Here is a 24,933-nt window from a genome sequence, read left to right as displayed (position 1 = left end):
TAGCCCCCACTTTTTGGGTGTACATTTATAAAGGGGTAGCCTACTGAAATAATGCAAAAATAAAGTAAATAATATATGGGTTATATATTTATTTATTAAAATTATATTTTCTAAGTTAAAAAATCTGTAGTGTCTTTGGGGGGGTGTGGGGGGCTTAGCCCCCCACGGCTTAGGTTTCAAAGCGCTTAGGTAGGTGGGTGGGTATAAATTAATGTCCATTGCCACACCTAAAAAAAATTAGTTCGGCGCCACTGCTGCGAACATTACGCCGCCGGTGCGCGTCTCGACAATCGAACAGTAAATTAATTTTCCTGTTGCGGTGGACGAAAAATATTGGTCCGCGGATGAAGCGATGACATGGTCAGGTGAACGAAGAACGCGTACCAAGGTAGTGGCGAAACGCGCGCGTTATAATAATAATATGGTCACAGTCTCACAGATACGTGATAGGTGGTATACCACGGTTATATAATGTTTAATATTATGGTAGGAATACTGTGTTGGCCGTCGTCGTCTTGTTGCCGGCTAGCGTGTATAATGTGCACACCACGAGAAATCAGTACTCTATCTCCAGCGGTCGGTTTCGCGTGTTATTTTAATGCTGGTAACCTATAGGTACCTACCTATACCTACCAATATTATAATATTATTATTGTGCAAGCGTGCAGCTCGCGTGCAATATTATAGGAGTGTGTGCGCGCGCACGTGTGTATTGTGTATATTGCAGTGTGCGAGATGATGTTAACATAACATAATATTATCGTAAGAACAAAATAATTAGGATCGATCGTTCGCAAGAAACACCATGCACAATAATAATAATATTGTCCTGGTACTGTTGTGACTCTACAGCATCTTCGTAAAATAAATGGATTTTAATCACTAGGTAGGTGTCTGTACCTATATAAAATTATAATATTATAGCAACGTGTAGGTAGGTACGAGACTTCTTATAACATACGTGCATGTATTCCCAATACAATATTAAAATTAAGTTATAATAACTTAAAATAATTAATTATTAAGTAGATTTTGTTTGTCAGTTATTTTTTTGTGCATATGCAGGTATACAGGAATGTGGTTGTAATAAATTTTTGATATTCTCTATTAGTGACAAGGCTGCAGGGTCGTCGAAAAATATTTTTGGAGCGCCACTTAAAGGAATTTATATAATGTTTTCGGGGAGAAGGGCACATTAAAATATTTTAATTTATATGTTTAACCAAAAAAAGTTAAGGCAAAATAAAATTAAAATCAATGAAAACCTCGTTTAATTCATCGTTAAAAAAAAAAAATTAATAATAAATAGTTCAAAAAATTAATTTTTTGTCTGTGGGACCGATAAAGTTCATCCACTGGTCGCTATTCGTCGAACCTGGGCATACAAACACATGCAGAGTACATAATAATAGTAGATATATAATATATGATGTATTAATGTATTACAGTTTATAAATATGTTTAGATAGTTATTGTATGTAACCTATCATAAAAATTGTGGTCCTGACTGCCAGTTTCTTTTATATTCGCCGCCATCACTATCTATCATTAACGATCAAGTATTGTTTTTTTTTATTATTATTATTATTTCTATGCGCTGCAGCATTATATCAAATTATAGAACTTGGTATTGAATTGTGTTCTATCTTACTATACTCATGCCTCATACAGTCATACTGTATTATTATAATATACTTTGAACAATAAACATAAGTTATATTAATGAATACATTTAACGGAAATAATATAATACAATGTAATTAATTAATTTTTTTTTCCCAACAAACAGGCAAGGAATTTCATTCGTATATCTTGTAAACACTATGATAGGTAGTTAAAAAACCGCGAAGGTAATTTCTCAATCAGTTCTAAATATAAATTGATATTAATCATTTACTCAATATTTATAATATATCGAGTTCAATAATACACATATTCTGTGTCATTATATGTATTTTATTTATTATCTTTACCCAGCTGATATATTCTTTTTTTTAAACAAATAACTATCTGTGTAAGACTAAGACGATTTTAACTTTAAAATACGAACCATTACATTTACTAAGGCTTAAAGCTTTAAAGTGAATTATAACTTATAAGTGTAAATATATTAGCTTGATTATCTTATTTTATCATTAATTTAAAACTTGAATTTTCATTTCATAAATTTAAAATATTTTTTAAATAGGCCAAAAAACTAAATACATACAAAATGTTACGAAGCTGTTATGATGTAATTGTGTCATGGATATCTATAGGATTTATATGACTGAAAAATATAATTGCTGAAAACCATTATACTAACATTTCATGTTTGAAATTAAACTTGTGCATTATTTTGAATTATAATAGGTAACTATTTATTAATTCTTTATTGATTTATTAATTTAACTCATCTATTTGTTTATGTTTATTTACAAAATGGTAAGCAGGCTTGCAGACATCTTACACTTCTTCAACATCTACGAACATCTATGTATCAATAGAATATAAAGTATATACATTGTATATTATATACCATAAAGTAAATTTATTAGTTTAGCTTACCTAAGTTAACTATAAATTATTAATAGAATATTTTACGATTTTATTTAAACAATTTTTACTGTTGTTAATCATAGGTAATGATTAACTTTTTATGTGAAAAATTTATTTTAATATTCCCTAAAACCTTCATATTCCGTATAGAAAATTTTAATTATTGAATCAATAGATAATTATTACAAGTTGAAAAAAATGAAATAGAAGTGTTTGTGTAGGGAACTTAACCTTTTACGGTTATTGAAATTTTGGGGCACTAGGCATTATACCTAGTACCTACCCACTTAAATCATTTTAAATGCTTACTAATTAGCTTAACTAAATTGAAATATTCACAAGCAATAATATTAAAATCGTGATTGGATATGTACTCTATACTGTTACAATACATACAATTAGTAGTAACACATATTTTGGGCTAAACATAATAATTTTTCATCTTCAATAATTCAATGTCTATCAAATCTATTGTAATAATTTTTCTCTTTTTCTCATTTTTATAATGGAACAATAAAACGTCGATAAAAAAACAATGTGGTTTGTAATGAAGTAATATTTTGATTGCATGATCATAATAATATGCATTCACAACAAAATTATTTACAAATCGTATGAACATATTTACTTTTTTTTGTCATATAGACGCGGATAAAGCTCAAGGTCTTATAGATCGGCTTTCGTATTTTAAATGAGGTCATAAAACTGTTATACATACCTACCTAATAAACTTCTATACAATTATACACGGTGTTTTTATCCAAGTAACTTTTACTCACGATTTATTAACAGATTGATATTTAAAACCTATATAGTATCTATATTATAATATATTTATATTTTATATATATGACATATTATGGAGAAAACTTGTTTTGATTTTTTTTTTTAATTCCGCGAGAATTGAAATTTTTCTTACGCAGACCGCGACCTTCGTTCTACGTTATCACATGTTTATAAAAATAGGGTTTACGTGGTTATTTGACACATTTACTTATCAAATTATTAAAATTAGTCATTAGGAACGAGGTACCTTACCTGTATGCTGAACTCATATCGTTTAAAATAACTACACACAGGTGTGTAATTGTAAGCGACGTTTGTAATGTGTTACTAATTATTATCGTTATAACAAAATATAATGATAAAAGCTATTTGGAGTTGTCTAAATAGTTGAAACAAAAGATGAAAATTTGTTAAAAATTATTTCTTACAGTCGATATTAACTATATACTAGCTAAAAAATTGCCTTAGGCCAAAGTATTAACATAAATATTAAAAATAATGAATTGTAAGTAATAGTTGTTGAGTTTGATAAAAAAAATTGACTTTATAATTATTAAATAATGATGTTTAATGATGTTTTGAATTATTTACAAAAATGCTTTTATATACTAAAAAACATTGAAATATTTTAATCACTCAGAAGTCATTCAAAGAACAGACAATATGCAGCTTATATTATGGCTTATTCTATCTGTTTAATTAAAATTTTTAAGAGTGCATAATGTTTTTCTAATATTAAAATATTAACTATAAATAGGGTTGTATATGATCTGAAAAAATAGATGGTACTTAAATGTATGAAAAAAAATTATAAAAATAGATGATTTAAGAAATATAGTGCCAGAGAATTCCTAAAAATAACATTTTGAAAAAAGTAATCATGTTTTAAATACGCCATTAATTTATTTAAAAAAATATTGAAGTTTTAAAATTTTTTAAAACAGAATTTTTGACTCAGATAAATATTTTTACCACCACCATTATTCTTATAATCAAATTTTGAAATTTTCTAAATAATTTGAATCTAATTTTAAAATTTTTATTTTCAGTTTCAAGAAATTAAAGTGAATAAATGTATACTATAATTAATACAGCGTAAGTGTTTACAAATAATATAAAAGAAAACACATTTAAAAATATTCATTATAACAAAAGTTATTACATTCATCAGTTCTTCTGTTAATCCGTTTAGTAAAACATTTTCAATCAAATATCATTGCAATTTAATAGGTAACTCCCTTTCTGCTAAGGTTTAAGTGGTAGGAATGCGCGAGATCGTGCGAATTTTGGTCGTCACACATTACCGTTCTTACGATGGTCGTAGTATAGAGAGCATCTATAAGTAACTAGTATAAGTTATTTCAAATTACAGAAGTTAAACTCAGAGGAGCCATATGGAGCTATTGAGGGAAGTCTTATAAGCACTCTTATACTGTCTCTGCTTTTTATTTCATTTTTACTTTGCGTCTTTGCGTTGGGAAACATATAATGAAGGAAGGACGATATTCAGAATTTGATATTCTATTATCGGATGTTTTCGACGCATCGCTACAAAATATAATTATGTAAATAAGTATAAAAAAAGTAACTATAAACGTATATATACATAAAACGAGATAGAGATGATGAATCTCTCTGACGATATCGGTAGACGATAACATCAACAACAAGTAGTTACCTACGCAATACTGTACATATAAACATTTTAAATCAGTACGTTTTTGTTATATTTCTTGTTTTGTGTCTATAGATAGTAATTAATCAATTATTATGAATATCAAAACAATTGTTATACCAGTATTGCGTACACTCCGCTAGGACTGATCCTAAATTCAATAAATTACATTTTTATAATACAAGGTGAACTCTGGTGAGTAATGGATGGAATGTCCAAATGGCAAACTCCGAAACTCGGTTATTGTTTTCCTTAAGCTGCAGTTTTTACTTGTTAATGGCGTACATAGTTTTATTGAATTATAACACTAATTATTTACATAATTATTAAAATCCAACTAAGCCATAATAATATGAGTGGCACGTTCAGTGTTCACTTACTACTGAGTGCTAGGTAGTATTAAATTGACAGGAGGGAGTACACTAGTGCCAACTACTTTATATGTTAAAAATATTCAAAATTATCAATGAATAAATTTATTGGAGTTTATTGAAACATATTGGTTTAATACTTTAATATCGAGTTTATAAGAAGTATATCAGACATAATTATTTTGTATCGATACGTATCGAATTTTTCTTGTTTAAATCATTGACACACCGAGTAGGTATAAGTATATTCTATTATTTTTTTTTATATATATATTGCAGTATATGTTTTCATCGAATTAACTAAATTTCATAAACGAAAGTAAAATTGGCTTTCGGACATTTTGTTTTAAATTTGACATTTTATAATGGTTTCACCTGCTACGGCTATATTATCGTCCCATGTTTAAGTTTATGAAATACAGGCATACTGTGGTTGTTAGTCTTAAAACATTTATAATTATTTTGAATTGTATTGAAGATTGGTAAACTAGTTTTTTCGTGAACATATAAGTATAATATGAATAATAAATGATACATACAAACACACTATTTTCCCGACGTGTATATTATTCGAATGCCGTATACCTATTTATGCAGATTTGAACATACCATGATAATAACGCTTTTAGATTACGAGCCGGCGTCAAGAACTTTGAAACAATAAACACTAGTCAATTTCACCCGAGTTGTTATTATATATATATATATATATTATAATTTATAACCGCTTTCATGATGCTATACCATGATATTTAACTCTTCGTGGGATTAAACTGGAGAGACACATCATATAAACATAATACACATTATATGTATATTTATATATATATAGTTAGTAAACATACATATAGAGTTTTCGTTTACAATAAGACTTACTTTTCCATTACAGCGTGCCTTCCGCCTTTGTACTGCGATTACTGTAATAATATTATCGTTGCAGCGTTTAAACGGTAGCGACGATGGCGAAGAGAGGCGCCGAAGAGGAGGATGAGGATGAGAAATAGGACGAGGGCCGTGTGTTATTATATTATTATAATGGCGGGAGGGGTTCAGGAGAGTGGTGTGACGGGCGGCGGATCAAAATGTATTTCTCGCGGGTTTGCGCCGCTATGACCCCGAGTATATTATAATATAGCTGTATAATATATTTGTACCGTCATCTACGATGCTGTGGCGGCAAAATTCGTGCTGTAGAATAATATAATGATATAATATAATATATATATATATATTAATATAATCACATCTATTATATATAATATAACATATTATTTATTACTACAATATAATATATAATATGTATTATTTAGAATGATGAAAATAAACAATCTGATTCGAATAAAGTGTGTAATAACATAGGTATAGAAGTAAAAACTTAATAATTTAATCTATATAGATTTACACATTTGAAATCACTCAACGTCTCTAAAGTAATTCAATATTTGTGTAATAAACAATTGCCAGACTCAATAAATTTTTATCTTATATATAGGTTATATAGGTACTTATAAATTGTGTATTTTATTTTTTACAATAAGTTTTGGGTAGGTTGTTGATTTTTGAGGCATTTAATACATTTTATTTTACTATTTTTTAGTTTTATAACTAACATTCTTAATGGAATGTCCGAATAAAAAACTATTTCAATCTCTGTCTGCAATAATTATTTTTATAATCTCGATTATTTTTTATTTTTTTTATTAAACGAAATATACCCTCGGTGACATAGGCCATTGGGTTACAAAATTTTTATTTCCTTGGTTTAAGATTGCATTATTGTCGTCAACTATATTATTTACAATTTTCATATATTTTATTTTGTAGTTCTGCCTCTGTGATGAACTTGATGGCAGCTGAAAGTTAAGAACTGTTTTGACCGAGTGACTCCGATAAATCGATTATTTTGTATATCTATATTATAATTAAATAAAAATTATAGCTCCTTAAGTATAAATATAGATTGTTAAAAATCATAGATCTATCTATTATTATATGTTTCATATGTTAATATGTTAATATGAAATAAATGGATAGTTTCATCTGTAGTGTTATAATAGTTGCCTACTTAAACAAATTAAACTAATCAATTTAGTAATGCAACTAAATTATTTTGTTATTTAAAGCAAGACCTATATAATGTATTTATGTAAATACATAATCCATAACACATCAATTACAGTTCTTTTGTTCCAATGCAGTAGTTATTAAGTAAAGTATTTATGGCATATTCGCTTTAAATTACACAAATGTATGTACATTGTACTTATTGTAAATTGCATTGAATTGCACATCGCACATGCGGTAAACAGCGATTTAAATAAAAATAAAAAAACATATATTACATACCATAATGATGTTAGGTAATTTTGAGTAATTAATATTTTTCATCACTTATCAGCTATTATCATTTAAAGTTACTAATAACTTACGGCTGTATAATTAATATGAATACCTCCTATTTTGATTAAAAATAATTAACTAAAATGGATCGTATCAATTTTAACATCCAAAGTTAAAATTTATGATACTAAAAATAATAATGATTGTTTAAAAAGTACCGAAAAACATGAGATAAGTAACTAAAAAATGTGATCGCTGACTTGTGGTCAAATAAAATAAGCATCCTATTGTAAAACCAATAGTAAATATTATAATCCTTAGTAAGATACATCAAAATAGTATAATACATTTAATATATATGTATGTTACCGGCAAAATGTTGAATCCGGTATTATATAGAAATCCTAGGTATTCTATAGGATGCCAATAATGAGCAGGAAAAGCATATAATTAATATAAAACTTCACATTAGTGAAATCAATGATTATTGCTTATCTTGACGATTATCTTATAGCATAAGGTAGGTGATATTATGTTGTTCGTGTTATACGGGAAAATTCAAAATACGTTTTTAAAAATATTTTTTTTTTCACTCTTAGAGTGTTTGTCGTGTTGTCATAATGTCATGTTGAGATGTACTATAAAAATGTCTGAACGTTTCCATACCGAATTAAGTAAATGTCGGAAAAATTCGAAAAATATAGTTTATTTATCGAATGAAAAATATCAACAAATATTACACGAGTTACTGCTGCTTAAAGATGGTAAGAAGAAAAAGAAAACATCGCGTGATTACTGGATGTTTCAAAGGTATTTAATTTTTATTTAATGCTGTATTATGTTAGTCGATATAGGTACTTATAGTAAAAAATATTATGTTAGGTGTGTCAAAAAGTTTTTTCAGAAGATTAATAATTTATCTTATATTTTTATAATATAATTTTAATTAACAATAAAAAATGTCAATAGGTAATATTTAATAATATATAATTTTCAGTTAAAATATTTTTCTAATGATATTATATGTAATTTTGAGGTTTTGATTGATACAATATTCTGGTTGTACAGCAAATAAAAAAATTAATTTTTCCGGTAACTGCTGATAGCAAAATATTATTTTATGTTAATGATTATGAACTTTACAAAATTCTAAAAACTACACATGAACCAATTGGTCATGGTGGTCGTGAGTTCGTGACAGTATGATTTCTGAACTTTCAAGAAAATATAAAAATATTACTGGTGTGATATAGAGTATTTTTTTACAGTTATGTGAACCATGTCAACAGAAACAAAAAAAAGCGTTAAAAAGGAGTAGTGATTAAGCCTATTATTTCACCGGAATTCAATTATCGATGTCAGGTTGACCTCATTGATTTTCAGTCACATCCAGATGGAAAATAAAAATTTATAATAGTATACCAACTACCAAGATTACCTTACCAAATTTATAATTTTTAAGACACTTGAACAAAAACGAGCAGAGGAAGTAGCATTTAACCTCATAGATATTTTTACGGTAATAGGAGCTCCATCGATCCTACAATCTGATAGCGGACGTGAATTTTCAAATAACATATAGTTTCCAATAACTTAAAAGACAAGTGGCCTGAACTTAAAATTATTCACGGTAAGGCACAGCCGAAGTCAGGAGAGTGTTGAAAGAGCAAATCAAGACGCCAAGAATATGCTCACAACATGGATGCAAACAGCAAAAAATTCTCACTGGAATCAAGGATTGAGATTCATTCAATTAATGAAAAATAGGGCCTTACATTTCTGGGATTAAGATGTCATTATATGAGGTATTATTTGGTTGTAAAGTCAAGGTTGGGCTTAGCACATAAAATTTACCAAAAGAAGTAATCGAAAATTTAAATAACGAAGAACAATTACTTGAAATATTTGAAAAAAATTAACTTAAATATGATGATCCAATACTTCCAAAGAATAGCAATTATTGTGAAAATAATCAAGATAATTCAATTCAAGATACAATTCCTACAATTCAATAAAATAACGCAAATGCTATAGATAATCGAAGAAAGGCTAAAGAAAATCTTAAAAATCAAGCAGTTAAAATAAAAACATGGATACAGTTAGAGTTCCAGTTTCCGATGTGGACAAAGGTCGCGGAGATGTTCGAAATATTTTACCTGTTGTTATGGAGGTAAACATAATACATAATATTATATTATAGTAATTCAACTGTTTATATTTTATTATTTTATCATCATTAAAATATTTTTGCAGGTAACAGTTGATAGATATTACAGATTAAAGACTAAGGAAGGGCTTTTTAAATCTTTATATTCCAGGTCTTAATTCACAATATACCAAAAAAAATTAAATAACAATTGGCCAAGTTCCAAGAAAAAATAAATTTGTTTTACGTACAATTGCAACTCGACAATCTACAAGAATTGGACAAGGTTTTATAAAATGCCAAATTATCAATCCAAAAAATGTTTATGTGTAAAGAATAATATTTAAGCAGTTCGAAATGCCATTCATCGTCTGTTTACTGTAATAAATGAATAATAAACAATAAATAATAATAAACATATTTTGGTTTAACACATTACCTAACATAGTATTAGCATTCTATAAAAATCCTGGGAATTCTATAGATTGCCTAAGCATAATAAACATTCAAATTTAATACATTGCCAAATAGTTCAAGGAATTCTATAGAATTCCTAGGACATTTATAGAATGCCTATATTTAACACCTTGCCGGTAACATTTATAATATATAACAAATTTTCAAAAATATTGGTTGATAGTTAAAATTTTTTCTTTTCCCACCAAATCTACATTATTAAGTAAACTTAACAAAAAGAATTCCACATTCTTATAAAATATATTGAAAAATAGAGAAAAAAAATATATTTAAAATCTGCATGACTGTATTAATTATATACAATTTTGTTTTATACGTTTTTGATATATATTTAGGTCGTTTTCTCAATATTTGTAGGTTCTTTATCTATATACGCCGCACAGTAGTTATATAATATACATGTATAGAAGTGCAATAACTTGCAGTTAACTACAACACAATGGATGGGAGCAATTTGTTATTCGCTTTAGTTACCACCAATGTATGATATGCATATACATACAATATTATCAAATCACGATTTAGTCTACAAAATAAAAGAGTATAATATAGTATATTAATATTTATTTACTAAGCGGTTTCAACATAATAAAAAAAACATTTATGCAATTTATAGCATTTATATACAAAATTAAAAATATATATATTATTCTTACTATTATTATTATTTATTATTACTACAATCGCTTGTACTCGAAATGTTGGCGCATCGTTGTTGGCTAGTGGGAAACGTGTCTCTCGTGATAAAATACAATTCAGAGGTCAAAATTCAACCGTTTAGATTAATCTGTTCTTAACACTAATAATATGTTTTGTCAGTACATTAAATTGTAATAAACCGATATCTTTTATATTCCGGTCAGTCGCGTGTGAGTGTTGTTTGCTGGACCAGTCGTCATTCAAACAATAGTTATACTTACGTCGATGCATCAATATTATTCAAGGCGTAAAACATAAAACTTACCCACGATCGCTTGCTTGGCTTAACATTAACAAGGTAATTTAGATTAAAAATAGTCATTTTTAATTAAATGGCATTGTTACTATAAATATTAACGCATAAACTTTTTATATTTGTTTTCTCTATTCGTATTTTTATATTTTCTGCATCAACCCTATATTGAGAGTAATAATAAAATGTATATTGTTCGTTTACTGCGGAGAATTTTTATACTTTATTCAAATGTATACTTATATACATGCATTAATTTTGTGAGAAAATACTTTATTATGTAAAAATTAAAAGGAAATAACGTTGATTAAATTGAAACTTTTAGAGTTCATCTCACAACTCATGCGTATGACTTTTTTTTCAAGAATTGATATTCGATAGTTTATCGTACAATTTTTTTTTAGACCTTTTTTCTTAATTTACACAAAATTGAAAAAAGTAATTATAATAAAAGTTGTACTTAAAAATGCTCAAACTAGCTGTATATATATATATGTATGTTTTTTTATGTGTAATATATATTCGATTTATTGGAGAAAATAATATTTAGGAAGACCAATTATTATTTTCCTCATCAATTCTTGTTTATAAGTTTGTTCATAAATAATTTGTTTTATTTTTGGTACCTAAAAATGCAGTGATTTTATCCATAAAAGTTAAAGGACACGGATCAATTCATATTAAGATTTTAATGAATGTTTCATTTTTCTATTATTCACACCTTAAAAAATATATACAACTCAACACCTCAAGTAATTATTAATAATACAGGATATTAATCTATTAAACAGCTTGGTATATTTTATGTACTTAAGTTTTACAAATGTAGACTTTTCAATAAAAAAGATAAACTGTGATAAAACTTTGTTAATAATTAGTATACAGAGTGTTTTAAATGTTTAACTTTTGCAGGAAGTGAGTTTTTAGAAATTTTATTCGTCGCTTTTTATTTTTATTAAAGAATAGTCCCACTACTGAATTTTAACGTGCTGTTAAAATGTTATGTATTTTATATTGAGATAATTGCATAAAAACAAAACTTTAGTAGATGTACCTATATAATACATACAATCATAAATATTTCAAGAATATTTTTTTTATCAATTACCTAATAAACTATTTTCCAAATTATTTTTTTTATACCACCATAGATACTTTCATAAAATGTTTAGACTTTACATACTATCATACTGATATCATAAAATATGATCAGTGAACATAACATAATTTAAATATTTTAATGGATTAAATATTTACAAATAGTAGGATACCTTCCTATTATATAATTTGATATAATATTTTTTTACTGTTAAATTAAATAATGTCCATTAATGAGTTATATCCGTAATGGTTAGCTTGAAAATAAAGTACGATATAAATAAATCGTGTGATACACATGCTAAAGCGTATATTTTATATGATCCGAAATTATTATTCGATCGATAAATATTATAGAATTTACACAACCTAACATAAAATTTAAAAGGTTAAGGTTCCTCTGTATTTGCAAAATTAAATCTACTAAATTAGTAAAATTAATTTAAATAAAACAATCATACTGTATATATTATATATGTAATCATTATATTATCAGTTTAATAACGTTTTAAAGTAATAGGTTAGAATGTTTAGATTATTGATTTTTTATATTTTAGTATATTGGTACGCTTTTCTCATGAATATACCCACGTCATGAAGATGTTAATAAAAAATATACCTATGTTATTTACGACTAAATAAATCATAAATCGATACTTAACAGTCTTATAATTTTGTATTAAATATATTTTTTAATCATAATTCTTTTTTAAAAATAATCAGATAACACATACATACTACAGAATATTAGTTTTAGTTATTAATTTGCACATATCGGCAGAAATCAGTATACATAACGTTTGTATATTTGTAATTATGTGAAAGCAATGATAAATTTTAAGCATTTGAAAAACAAATTTGAGTGGACATTCTAGCGTAATGTTGGGCATAATTTATTACATTTTATAAATGCTCATAAAAATGTTTGCCGTTTTGAGAAAGAGTGTATGAGTAGGAGGTATAGGTAACCTTCAAAAATCTGAAGTACCTTATAAAAATCTAGAATTTAAAATTTAGTATAATGTAGTTAAACTGAGTATTTTATATGCATTTAAATATTTTTACATGACGCACTTTTACAAGTTTATCGCGGCAAATTGGATAATTATTGTGTAACTGCACAGCCACACCGGTACAGTCGGTAAATATGAATGCTAGTATATATAAAACAGCCAAAACAATGTATTTCTTTATTTAATTTTGAATATGCAAATAAAGTCACTTAAACGATAGTTTAAATAAAAATAATGCTACACAGCTCATACCATATGAAATGTAATAGCTTTTCAATCTTTTTATAGGCAAAAAATCAAGTTATTATTATATTGATATATATATATATATATATATGGTACCAAGCCAAGTATCTGAAAGTCGCATGACATACAATTGAGCCTCCTAAAATGAATTCTTATAAAAATCAGTTGTTAAAAAATAAATATGTCTTAATACAAAAGTCATATGTTATGAAATTGTGTTTCTTACTTATACTAATATCACAACAACAAAATGATAATTTGTAAATAATTCATATTTAGTTTGTACAAGTTAGCTTAGATTATACAAAAATATATATACGATTCGTAAAAAAATGTCCTCTTATACATAAACATTAGACATAAAATTATACTTGTGAATTCGTGATAGGTAGGTCAAATGGATTTAATTCCTTATTAATTATTGCAAATAATATTGAGTTAAAACTTAAGTTCTTCAATAACTATTACTGGAATCGAATAAAGTAACATATTTTTACGTATACAATTGTAATCAATTTTAATTAAAAAATTTTATATCCATATTATGTTAATCTTATTTATAACACGAATATATATAAAAAAAAAATACGTAAAATTATTCAAAAAGTAACCAATAATAAGTAATTATAAATGGTTTTATGCATTTTATAATGAATTGTAAAAATGTATTATTTATTACAATTTGAATGGCTCTCATTCAGTCAATTTTTGTTTTAGAGCCAAGGTTAACTGATCAAAATTACTTTAAAAAATCAGTTTATCCGAATTCGGTATCAAAAATACTCGTTGCTATTAAAAAAATAAATAATTTGCAATGCGCATGCATTAAAAATTTGAAATTTATCTGAAAATGTGTATTTATATACCACTAGCTTGAAAAAAATTCGATTTATTCCAAAATAATCCAGCCGAGAAATTCAGCGTTCCCTAAATTGGTGAACACACGGTATATGTGTAATATATGTACACAACTATTGATATATTTTTTATGAATATTACACGGAAACTAAATAAATAGCATTAAATTATACAAAAAAATGTTTTGAGAACATTGACTATGAAGTATGATTGTGAACTGTAATTCTATGGCGATTTAAAAATACTTAGTAGGACTAGTACAGACAGGAGAGAGAGTTAAACAATTGAATAACTACATATCATTAAATAATCGACGCCTTATTGAAACTACAATATCGAATTCTTTTGTTTTGTAAATACTACTTTGTTGTTTACAGTTATCCCCAAGAGTAGTGAAAATAATATAGTAAAAACTAATTATCCTGAGATTTATTAAACAACATAGACGCATATTATATAAATAAAAATTTTTTTTGTTTTTATGTATATACAATATAGATGCACTAAAAACATATTGACCCATGTTTAATGTTTACGAAAAAAAAAATATGCATAACCTGTATGGGAGTATAATAGTGTAATATATTTATATATATATAAAACTATTATAAAGTAAAACAAAATAAACATTTTTGTCTTGCTCTTTAATCATTGTACCATGTACAAATATTTACATATAAAATTCGTACACTTGAATTTATACTGGTATTTGAACTGCATTGTTATGTTGTAGATATGAATGTTACTGTAATTATGTAATTTAATAATATAGAAGTATAAACCTTTGTTGTATGATTATAAGTTGAGATATAGGTTTGATCAAAGGATTTCAGGTACCTGTGATTTATGTAAAACATAGCAGAATTTATATTTATCTTGATGTTGGAATATTAATTATGAACTTTGGTGAGAATTTTGTCAACACCTTAATCGAGATCTGAACAATAAAATATAAGTTTGTATAGTTTGGGTGAAGTATTGTTTGTAGAATAGCAAGGTTCCCATTTATTTTCTTGGTCTGTAGGAATTACCGCCATATTTTTATTTTTTTGTAATTTTTAACTTGGTACTAAGAATAATTGTATACCAAATTAGTTACTAGGTAGGTACTTTATGATGGTGATTTTTTTGTAAAAATTATGTATATAAACTAATTTTAAAAGGTAAATCATTTAATATATATATATACATATGATACATTACTAATTAATTAGTTAAATACAGTAGGTACACTATATAGTATATTTACTTTTTGTACCTAATGGATAATAGTATGTTATACTTACATGGCTAAACAATTTGTTTTAGTTAAGTTATTTAAAAATGCATTCACTTATAAAAAGTACGTTTATCCTAATTGAATTAACATAACAAATCGTTTTGTTAGCTATTATTTTAGTTATAAATAAAATATTAAGCAAGTTTATTATTGCTAATTTTTTGATTTTAATACTTTTCAGAGTATCTTATGATACGTTTTTTTTTTTTATATATTATATAAAAAACATAAATATCTAGTAACATTTAAAATAACTAAAATCATAAGACATATTATATTATTATAAAATAATAAAAATCATTTATTGTTTTCTAAAACTAATAAATTATTAACTTACCTTTTTCACAAAAGTTTAATTGTTCCAATATTTATAGAATAATTATATTTTATTTCCAATGTTGAGATAAAAAAAATAGGTACTCCACGTGTATAGGATTTTGATTCTTATTTTGTAATGTTTTAGTTTGATTCTCAATATTCTCATGACGTTTGCTAGAAACACAATTAATTTAAATAACTTAATGTCATAATTTATTTATATTCTAAAACATTATTATATAACTTTATAGAGCTAAATTATATTTAAATTATAAAAAGTAAGTAAAATTAATTGCTTAGATCAGGGGTCTCCAACATTTTTTTTTATTCAAGGGCCATATAAAATATCAAAATCTTTTAGTGGGCCAAAGGTACATAAATGTATATAATTTTAAATTTTATATTCTATATATGTATATATTTATAAATGTTTTTAAGAAATAGTTCATATAATATAATAAAATATAGGTACTTATAATTTTATTTTTTCTATTATAATTATGATACAGGAGATAATTGACAGGTTCGCGTGATAACGATTTTGGATATTACATATAATTTTAAGATTTTGTACCTTCTCTTCTTTGGTAGGCCGGTGAAAACTTATTCGCTGGCCGCATTTGGCTCGGGAGCCGTAGTTTGGAAACTCCTGGCTTAAATTATGTGTACACATTATTTTATGATGGACTTTATTTGTTATTAGTTTATGAACTAATATTAAATTTACCTTGATGTGTTGTTAGAACATTAAAGTTTTAGTAATAAATAGCATAATAAATTATAAATGTAAATTATACTAAAAGTATGTACCTAGGTATACTATATATTATTTTTAAGTATAAATTACCTGTTTAGGTATAAAAATACGTCATAGTTAGAAATCCAAGAACAGTATATAATACTATACAAAGTGCATGCTCACATTTTTTTTTTTTTTTTTTTTTTTTTTTATTGATCAAATAAAAACTCGGCAACTACATGGCCATTAGTTACAGTTGTGGTATGTTTACATGGTTTAAGATTTTTACAACATTTTTTTTTTTAAAGGGGATTACAATATTAAAGATAAGTTATAACAGTATGGTTTCTAAGTATTTATACAAGAAAGAAAAAAAACAAATGTGAATCATTAAATTAAATTGTAAAGACCTGTTGACTTCAAAAAAAGGATCATCTTGTTGTTCTCCACAGCATTGGGTCCCAATGCGATGTCGAGGGTCGTGTCCAATCCGGTGTTTTGACGTTCTTGCTGGTATTTTAGGCATTCTGTTATTATGTGTTTCACTGATATTTGGACACCACATACTTCGCATAATGGTGGTTCTTCCTTAGCCATTAGGTGTCCGTGTGTAAGTCGCGTGTGTCCTATTCTCAATCTGTTGAGTACCGATTCTTCTTTTCTGTTTAAAGAGCTGTTTAACCACCTAAATGTACTGCGCTCACATTTTATAATTTGTAGTAATTACATTTTATCGGCGATAAATTGTATGATACTAAAAAAAATTGCACGGGCAAGTATTTGCTAAATTTTAATCCATTGTAGTTAGGTATAGGTACAATATTATTTACTTACTGTGTAGGTAGTAATAGCATTTTAAGTTAGTTATTTATCAGATAACTACGTCGCCGTAGTATAATACTATATAAAATGTATGGTAATAAAACATTTACCTATAAAGTAATTTTTTAGTTAATTATTTCTAAGGTAAGAACGCTAGCAACTGATTTTGCATAGACACATTTTTATTTTTATTTTTTATCTATTGATTTATTTATTTTTACCCATTTTTATTTTACAGAAAAATGTTTAATTATTAATATTATATGAACTGTTTGTTTATATTTCATTTACGAAACTTGTATAATTTATTGTTTATCTTTTTTTTAAAATGATTTATTATAACATTACGTGATATAGTTTAATATGGTATAAATATAACTATTATAAGATTATAACGTTTAACTGTGTAACCTAACATTTGCTTTAGATGAAAAACAAATTACGGGATGAATGTATTAGTTTTGAAATGATATGTGCTTTTATTTTTTGTGTCTGTATACTTGAAAAGTAGTAGAAAAGATGCTTTGATTTTTAGCATTGTCCATGGTTTCTGATAAACAGGTACTTTCAAGAGCTAAACTATAAAATTCCCAGTATTTTTCAAAACAATCAGGAAAGTAAAAAAACTTATATATTTTTATGCAAAATGAATTTTTGGAAATTTATTTTATTTTTTTTCCGTTTGACACGTAATGAACAACCTTATTTATATACTTGAAATTTTTCCTAAATGTTTATATTAGAATTTTTGTATTTTCAAAATATTTGTATGATATTTAAATTATTTGTAAACATTTGATGTTTTTTTTAAAAATATATATGTCGATAAAAATATTTTTGTTTGATCATTAAGCTTGAAAATTTTATAAAAGTTCCTTTTTGTTATAGCTATATTCAAACATATTAAAAATGGATGTGTATTATTTTTTTATAAATCATGGTTAATTTTTTTGTATTCAAAAATGTTTCGTTGATATTTAAAACTTTTGCTAATTATATATTTATATAGGTATATATTATGACATTCTCAAAACCTTTAGTTCAATTTTTGTAGTTTATGCTATTTCCTATTTTTAACTCATACCATATTAATTTAAATAGTGAAATAAATTACAACAATAATTAATAGAAAATTAATGTGATAATAGGCTGACATACCAACTCTATCCAGAATCGTTTTTTGTATGTAATGATTTATCATTGAATTCAAATTTAATACATCCATTCCAGTGACTTATTCAGTTATTACGAGGTACACTTGACTCCTACTATACAGTATACAGTAACGTAATTAGGTACCTACTTGTTCCTTATTTTGTTTTAACTTAGCAGTATTAAATAGCAGTAATTAAATTATTCAATTAAAACATAAAATATTTTTTTAATTAAAATTAAGATTGATGAAGTAATAAGGAAATATCTTTATTATGTAATTCAGGTAAATTAAGTTAAAACTTAAATCCTTTAATATTCTATTGATGATTACGACTCACATAAAAGGGTGTGGTTGGGTACAATGATAAGTATTTAATTATAGGTAAGTATAGTAACTAGTTATTACTTATTTTATTTTTTCAACCAAGCATTAAAATGATATGTGCAAGGAAATTTTTTTAAATCGTCTATAATATGCTGTAGTCTAGTTTTAGTCGTAAAAACATTAAATTTAATTAAATTGAAGAAGATTATATTTTACATATTATATTCTATAAATGTACATAATAATATATTACTATTTTATCATTCGCGGTATATACATTGAAATCAAAATTAAATTTGTAATTACCTTTCAAAAAAAAAAAAAAATGTATCTTGTCCCAATGGCCAAATGCCGAGGGTTATTTCTTTAATAAAAAAAAAAACTTGTAATTTAATATTTAGTTTTATTTTGTTAGTGTAAGTTTAAGCAGATAGTAAATGATTTTGAGTTGTGTAATTTATAATTTTCTGTTAAAATTGTCATTCAAATAAAACGCACTACGGAAACATAATTATATAATTTTAAATAAGCAGTTAGTATCGAAAATTGGGTATATTTATTATTGAAAAATAAATATGACAAATCGTATTCGTCATGTTTATTTTAAACACTCTGTACAGATTAAAAAAAAAAACGGTTCAACAAAAACCAACTGCATTTAGTGTCCTTAAACAGGTCCGCGATAAGCATTTCATTGTCCATGCCCAGGTTATTTCAAAGGAATCTCAAACCCTTTTATCGCGCCAACAGCTGTCAGTACCGAATATTTTGTCGGCCAAGTGGGGGACGTCGTATATGAAATCTCAACTTGTATATTAGTACATATCCGTCCATTGTGTATGTTTATACCTTGACGACCTTAGGTTCGTTATCAACACATTTAAAACTGATTAAAGAACTTTAAAGATTTAAGACAATATAATTGTGTATTTTTAGTTGTTTTTTTTTTTTTTTGTGAATTCGTGTGTGTTATTCCATTATTTATGTGCATAGGTACTTAAATGTTTTAGCTGTGAGTCTATGGAGTCGAAGGATGATTCAAAAGGGCTATGTGAGCCAAAGGGGCTGTTCATCAAAGACAGGAAACAAGATCAAGTCGAGCTGAGATTTAAAAATCTATACTATACAGTGTCACTTGGCTTTACAAAAGGTAAGACTGCTTTAAATGTTGATAATGTTTCAATCGTAATTTAATTTCTTTTAATTATATTTTTAATAAGTGTAATTTTTGTACACACAAATGTAGTCGAATTAATTAAATAGTTGAATCCTCTAGAATCATAAAATGTTGGACAGTTTATTAATGTTTGTATAAAAAAATACAATGTATTGACTATACCTTGTAATATTAATTTTTATTTATGCAAACAAATAATAACATAATTTGGATGGGTTAGCTTTTGAATAATTATTCCAAACTAACCCATACAATTATAATATTAATCATGTGATGATTGATTATTAAGTATTATTAATCAATTAAATATTAATTACAATTTCTTGTAGCATTTTCGTTTACATAATATATTATTTAAATTCCAAGATTAAGAGTTAAACTTATATCTTGAATTTTTTTAATGGTTAACTAAGTTTCATAAAATAAAAACATTAACAATCAACGTATGTACTAATTTGAAATCGTTAATTAATATTATGCTGGTAGAGGTAACCGATGTTTATTCAAGTCAATAGGACACTTATTAATACATTACTTTGATTTTTGACTGTTTTCATTTCTCACACAATAAATTTAAATATTTAATACTAATACTAATACTAAAGTATTGTATACCTAATTTTATTCGAATTAAACATGTATTCATATTTTGTTTATCACCTACGTCCAACATATAATTTTGAAAGCACCGTTTAGTTTAAACATTTCAAAAATAATAATAATAATAATTTATTTTATTTCAAATAGTTTTAGAATAAATAATTTTTATGTTTATTGTATAATGGCTGTAGGAACCAAAGATGTTCTTAAGAACATTAATGGTGTTTTTGCTCCAAACCAATTGGTTGCTATTATGGGACCATCGGGAGCTGGTAAATCTTCACTTCTGGACGTTCTATCCGGATATAAGTATGAAACTTTACGATCAATAAAAATAAAATCATGTTTTAATATACGTTTTTTTTTTTTTATTTAAGTTTAAAGGGTGTCCGAGGGGATGTTACTGTAAATGGCGAAGAAAGGCGTTTGGATAGTTTCCGAAGATTGTCTTGCTATATCCAACAAGATGATCGTTTGCAACCGTTGTTAACAGTGGATGAAAACATGCACGTTGCTGCGAATCTCAAGCTCTCTATGGACAAGACTCAAAAATATAAAGATGCTGTGGTAAGACATTTTTAAGATTTAAAATACAAACATTTACAAAATGATGGGTAGAGTTTTGTTTTACGTAGGTGAACGAAATATTGTCTACGCTGGGTCTTGATAAATGTAAGGCCACTAGAACCGCGAGATTATCCGGTGGTCAAAAGAAAAGACTTTCAATAGCTCTAGAACTAATAAACAATCCAATGGTCATGTTCCTAGACGAACCAACGACGTAAGAATAACAATTTTTTACATTGCTATCACCACTGATTATTATTACTTTTGTTTGTTGAACAGAGGCTTAGACAGTTCTTCATGTTCTCAATGTATATCACTTCTACGATTATTAGCTCACCAGGGTAGAACCATAATATGCACAATCCATCAACCTAGTGCATCACTATTCCAGATGTTTGATCAAGTATATATTCTATCGCAAGGCACATGCTTGTACCAAGGATCTACTGGAAATTTAATACCATACCTCTCAAAACTCGAACTGCCCTGTCCCATCTATCACAATCCAGCTGATTTTGGTAAAATAATAGAATACAATAGTACGTCACCTTCTCTATATTTATCTTAATGAGCTGTATAACATAGTGATCGAATTGGCTTGCGGTGATCATGGAAACGACAAGATCGAAAAAATGGCAAAAGAAATTGAAAATGGGAAGTGTTTAACATGGACGGGACATTCTGATTTGCTAGCCATCAATAATGACGCACCTTTGGGTATTGAGCACTGTTTTCTTGTTATTATAAAATAATCAAACCTAACCTTTACTGAAATAAAAAGTAAAAATTAAAGACGACGAATTAAAAATCTAAGTATTTAGTTTATATTTTTTCTAGGTAATTAAACACAATTCAAAATATGGACATGACCTACTTTATCATGAAAAATAATGATTAATTAAATATTAAATATTTTAATACTTTTTATTAAACAGGTGGACCTAAAAAAATATCAAAAGAGGTGGATGTCGTTCATGAAACTTCTGCTTATAACCAATTGAAATGTTTGTTATATCGGGGAATTTTAAAATGCAAAAGAGATCCGGTATGATAGAAATACATTTACTAACAATTAAAAATAATATTAAACGTAGAGGACAATTTTTTTGTAATTTACCAACTATACACTTATATTCTAATAAAAAATAAGTAAATTTTTGTCGAGTTAAAATAATCTTGACTTATTAAGTTGAATATGATTGAAATTTTATAATTTAGTAATAATTGCTAATATAATATACTTTCCTTTATATTGTAGGTATTAACTTTTTATTTACTATGTTTTCTTATATACCTAAATTAAATATAAATCTGTTTTTATAAACATAAGAAGTAAATATAAATTATTTATATGTATTACGAATAATTGTATAATTTATTTTCTTTAGGATTTGACTTATCTACGAATAGGTGTAAATATAATAGTAAGCTTATTATTAGGTACACTATTTTTACAAATTGGCGATGACGGCAGTAAAATATTTGATAACTATAATTTACTTTTTTCCCTTCTCATGCATCACGTTGGATCAACATTGATGTTAAATATCATTAACTGTAAGTTCTTAATATATTTTATATTAATCTTTAAACGATCGTTAATCTTTTTTAATTTAACCATGTTTCATAAGTTCCTGCTGAAATCTCTATATTGACAAAAGAACATTTTAATAGATGGTATTCATTAAAATCATACTATATCGCTACGAACATACTTGATATTCCAATAACGGTAAGAAAATACTAATTGTTATTTGTTTTAAACTGTAAGCAGTGTTAGTAATACTATTATTATTATTATTCTGTTTTAGACACTTGGCTGTTTGATATTTTCCGTAATCATTTATTTAATGACAGGACAACCATTGGAATGGAATAGATTTGGCATGTTTACATTCATCAGTTGGTTGATGGTTCTTATTTCTCAAAGTTTGGGATTCATTATTGGCGCTTGGTTTAGCGTTATTGTAAGTAATAAAACGAATGTTCATATTATAAATATTTTAGTGACCTTAATCTGTTCATGTGTGATGTACTGATGTAATAATGTTACTGCCAATCGGGCTTAATATTTTTAACTGCTTTTAAACAGTTTTGTGAAAGGTTCAAAGTATACAAATATTATTTTATTCTATTTTTCTCAAATACAATATACCTAACATAGTAAAAAATGAACATAACACTTAGCGAATAGTCTAAACGTAACATTTTAGAATGATAAGCTGTTAAGAAAAAAAAACCTATTCTATATTTCAGCAAATTAATTTCTACTCTAATATTAATATGTAGAATATTAATGATAGATCAACCATTTTCCAAATCAACCAATCGATTTATTTGTTGTATAGATATGCCGAAGTGCTTAACAACTATGATAATAGTATAATCTATAAATTCATAATATTTATTTATTTATTTATTTTTGTTCATGGTACAGCTTCAACTACTAAGGTTGTTAGCTTAATCATAATATTATATTCGCTGGAAGTACCTATTTATATTACATTATGTAGATAAATTATGATAATATTTTAATAAAATAATAAAATAATGCATTACCTATCAGTACAGATGGAATAAAAATTTCACTTTTTATGTAATTCATATAGAACGGCAACTTCGTTGGCCCCATTATCGTCGTTTTGTTGATGGTGTTCAGTGGCTTTGGCGTGAATCTCCGTGACATTCCATATCTATTAAAGTGGGGAACAGAAATATCATTCTTGAGATACGGATTGGATGCATTGGTCGCAGCTATCTATGATAAACGTGGCATTTTGCCATGTTACTCGTTGTATTGCCATTACAAATACCCAACGAAGTTTTTGGACGAAGTTGCAATGACCACTGATAAATTCAACTACGATGTATACGCGCTGGTCATAACGCTGCTGATCACTAGGGTAGCTGCATACTTTTTGCTACGACTTAGAGTCAGATCCAGAGTGTCATTATAAAATCAAGCTTACTTCTTTGTATGAATACAATTAACCTACATAATAATATATAATTTATATATACCTATTGTTGTGAATTTGTCTGAAACATTTTATGTATTTAGGTTTAAAGAATAATCTGTGACGATTTAATGACAACGTTTTTTTTATTTAAATTTTTTAAATTTTTATTGTTATTACGGTTTTTATACTTTAATGCAAGAATCTATTGTGCATTTATTGGTTTGAACATAGATATGTATTTTATATTTTATACTTATCATTCTAGAAAAGGTAAATATTTGTAAAATGTTATGTTATATACTATTTTAATTTGGGTAATTGTAATCATAATAATTTTTTTATTTATATGATACGAAATGAACTGTTTTGTACAAATTACAAAATATGTTTTCATCGTTTATTATAATAAATATAGTTTAAAATAATTATTATTGATGTTTGGAATATCATTATATTTATACTGTTATTAAAAAGGACATCTAATTTTTTTA

The 24,933-nt window shown here is 26.1% G+C and overlaps 1 protein-coding gene and 1 pseudogene across 6 annotated transcripts; both read left to right on the top strand.

Moving 5' to 3' along the window:
• The first annotated feature begins 583 nt into the window (after positions 1 to 583).
• Positions 584 to 24,933, top strand: LOC107169460 (ATP-binding cassette subfamily G member 4). 6 transcript variants are annotated; one of them, XM_089223875.1, is made up of 13 exons: positions 11,154 to 11,330; positions 19,814 to 20,001; positions 20,149 to 20,288; positions 21,107 to 21,224; positions 21,293 to 21,482; positions 21,551 to 21,696; positions 21,762 to 22,000; positions 22,068 to 22,199; positions 22,418 to 22,527; positions 22,871 to 23,039; positions 23,114 to 23,214; positions 23,294 to 23,449; positions 24,092 to 24,933. In XM_089223875.1, the coding sequence occupies exons 3-13, from the start codon at positions 20,159 to 20,161 to the stop codon at positions 24,437 to 24,439; spliced, it is 1,839 nt and encodes a 612-aa protein (XP_089080001.1). In that variant the 5' UTR covers positions 11,154 to 11,330; positions 19,814 to 20,001; positions 20,149 to 20,158; the 3' UTR covers positions 24,440 to 24,933. The 6 variants fall into 6 exon arrangements, with proteins under 6 accessions (XP_089080000.1, XP_089079999.1, XP_089080001.1 ...); XM_089223872.1 differs by having other exon boundaries at positions 20,132 to 20,288; XM_089223874.1 differs by lacking the exons at positions 11,154 to 11,330; positions 19,814 to 20,001 and adding an exon at positions 584 to 886.
• Positions 8,859 to 10,247, top strand: LOC149057741 (uncharacterized; annotated as a pseudogene).

The sequence above is a fragment of the Diuraphis noxia genome, unplaced genomic scaffold (assembly GCF_037042655.1).
Source record: "Diuraphis noxia isolate RWA-SAM2 unplaced genomic scaffold, SU_Dnox_SAM2 contig0003, whole genome shotgun sequence".
Classification (NCBI taxonomy): Eukaryota; Metazoa; Arthropoda; class Insecta; order Hemiptera; family Aphididae; genus Diuraphis; species Diuraphis noxia.
Note: the sequence above shows the minus strand (reverse complement) of the source record. Positions and strands in the feature narration are given on the sequence as shown.

Excerpts from the sequence above, each read along its gene's own strand:
- LOC107169460 (XM_089223874.1), top strand. The coding sequence starts at position 20,159 with ATGGAGTCGAAGGATGATTCAAAAGGGCTATGTGAGCCAAAGGGGCTG. Across the intron at positions 21,483-21,550 it reads AAAAATATAAAGATGCTGTG|GTGAACGAAATATTGTCTAC; the intron begins GTAAGACATTTT and ends TGTTTTACGTAG. Across the intron at positions 21,697-21,761 it reads TTCCTAGACGAACCAACGAC|AGGCTTAGACAGTTCTTCAT; the intron begins GTAAGAATAACA and ends TTTGTTGAACAG.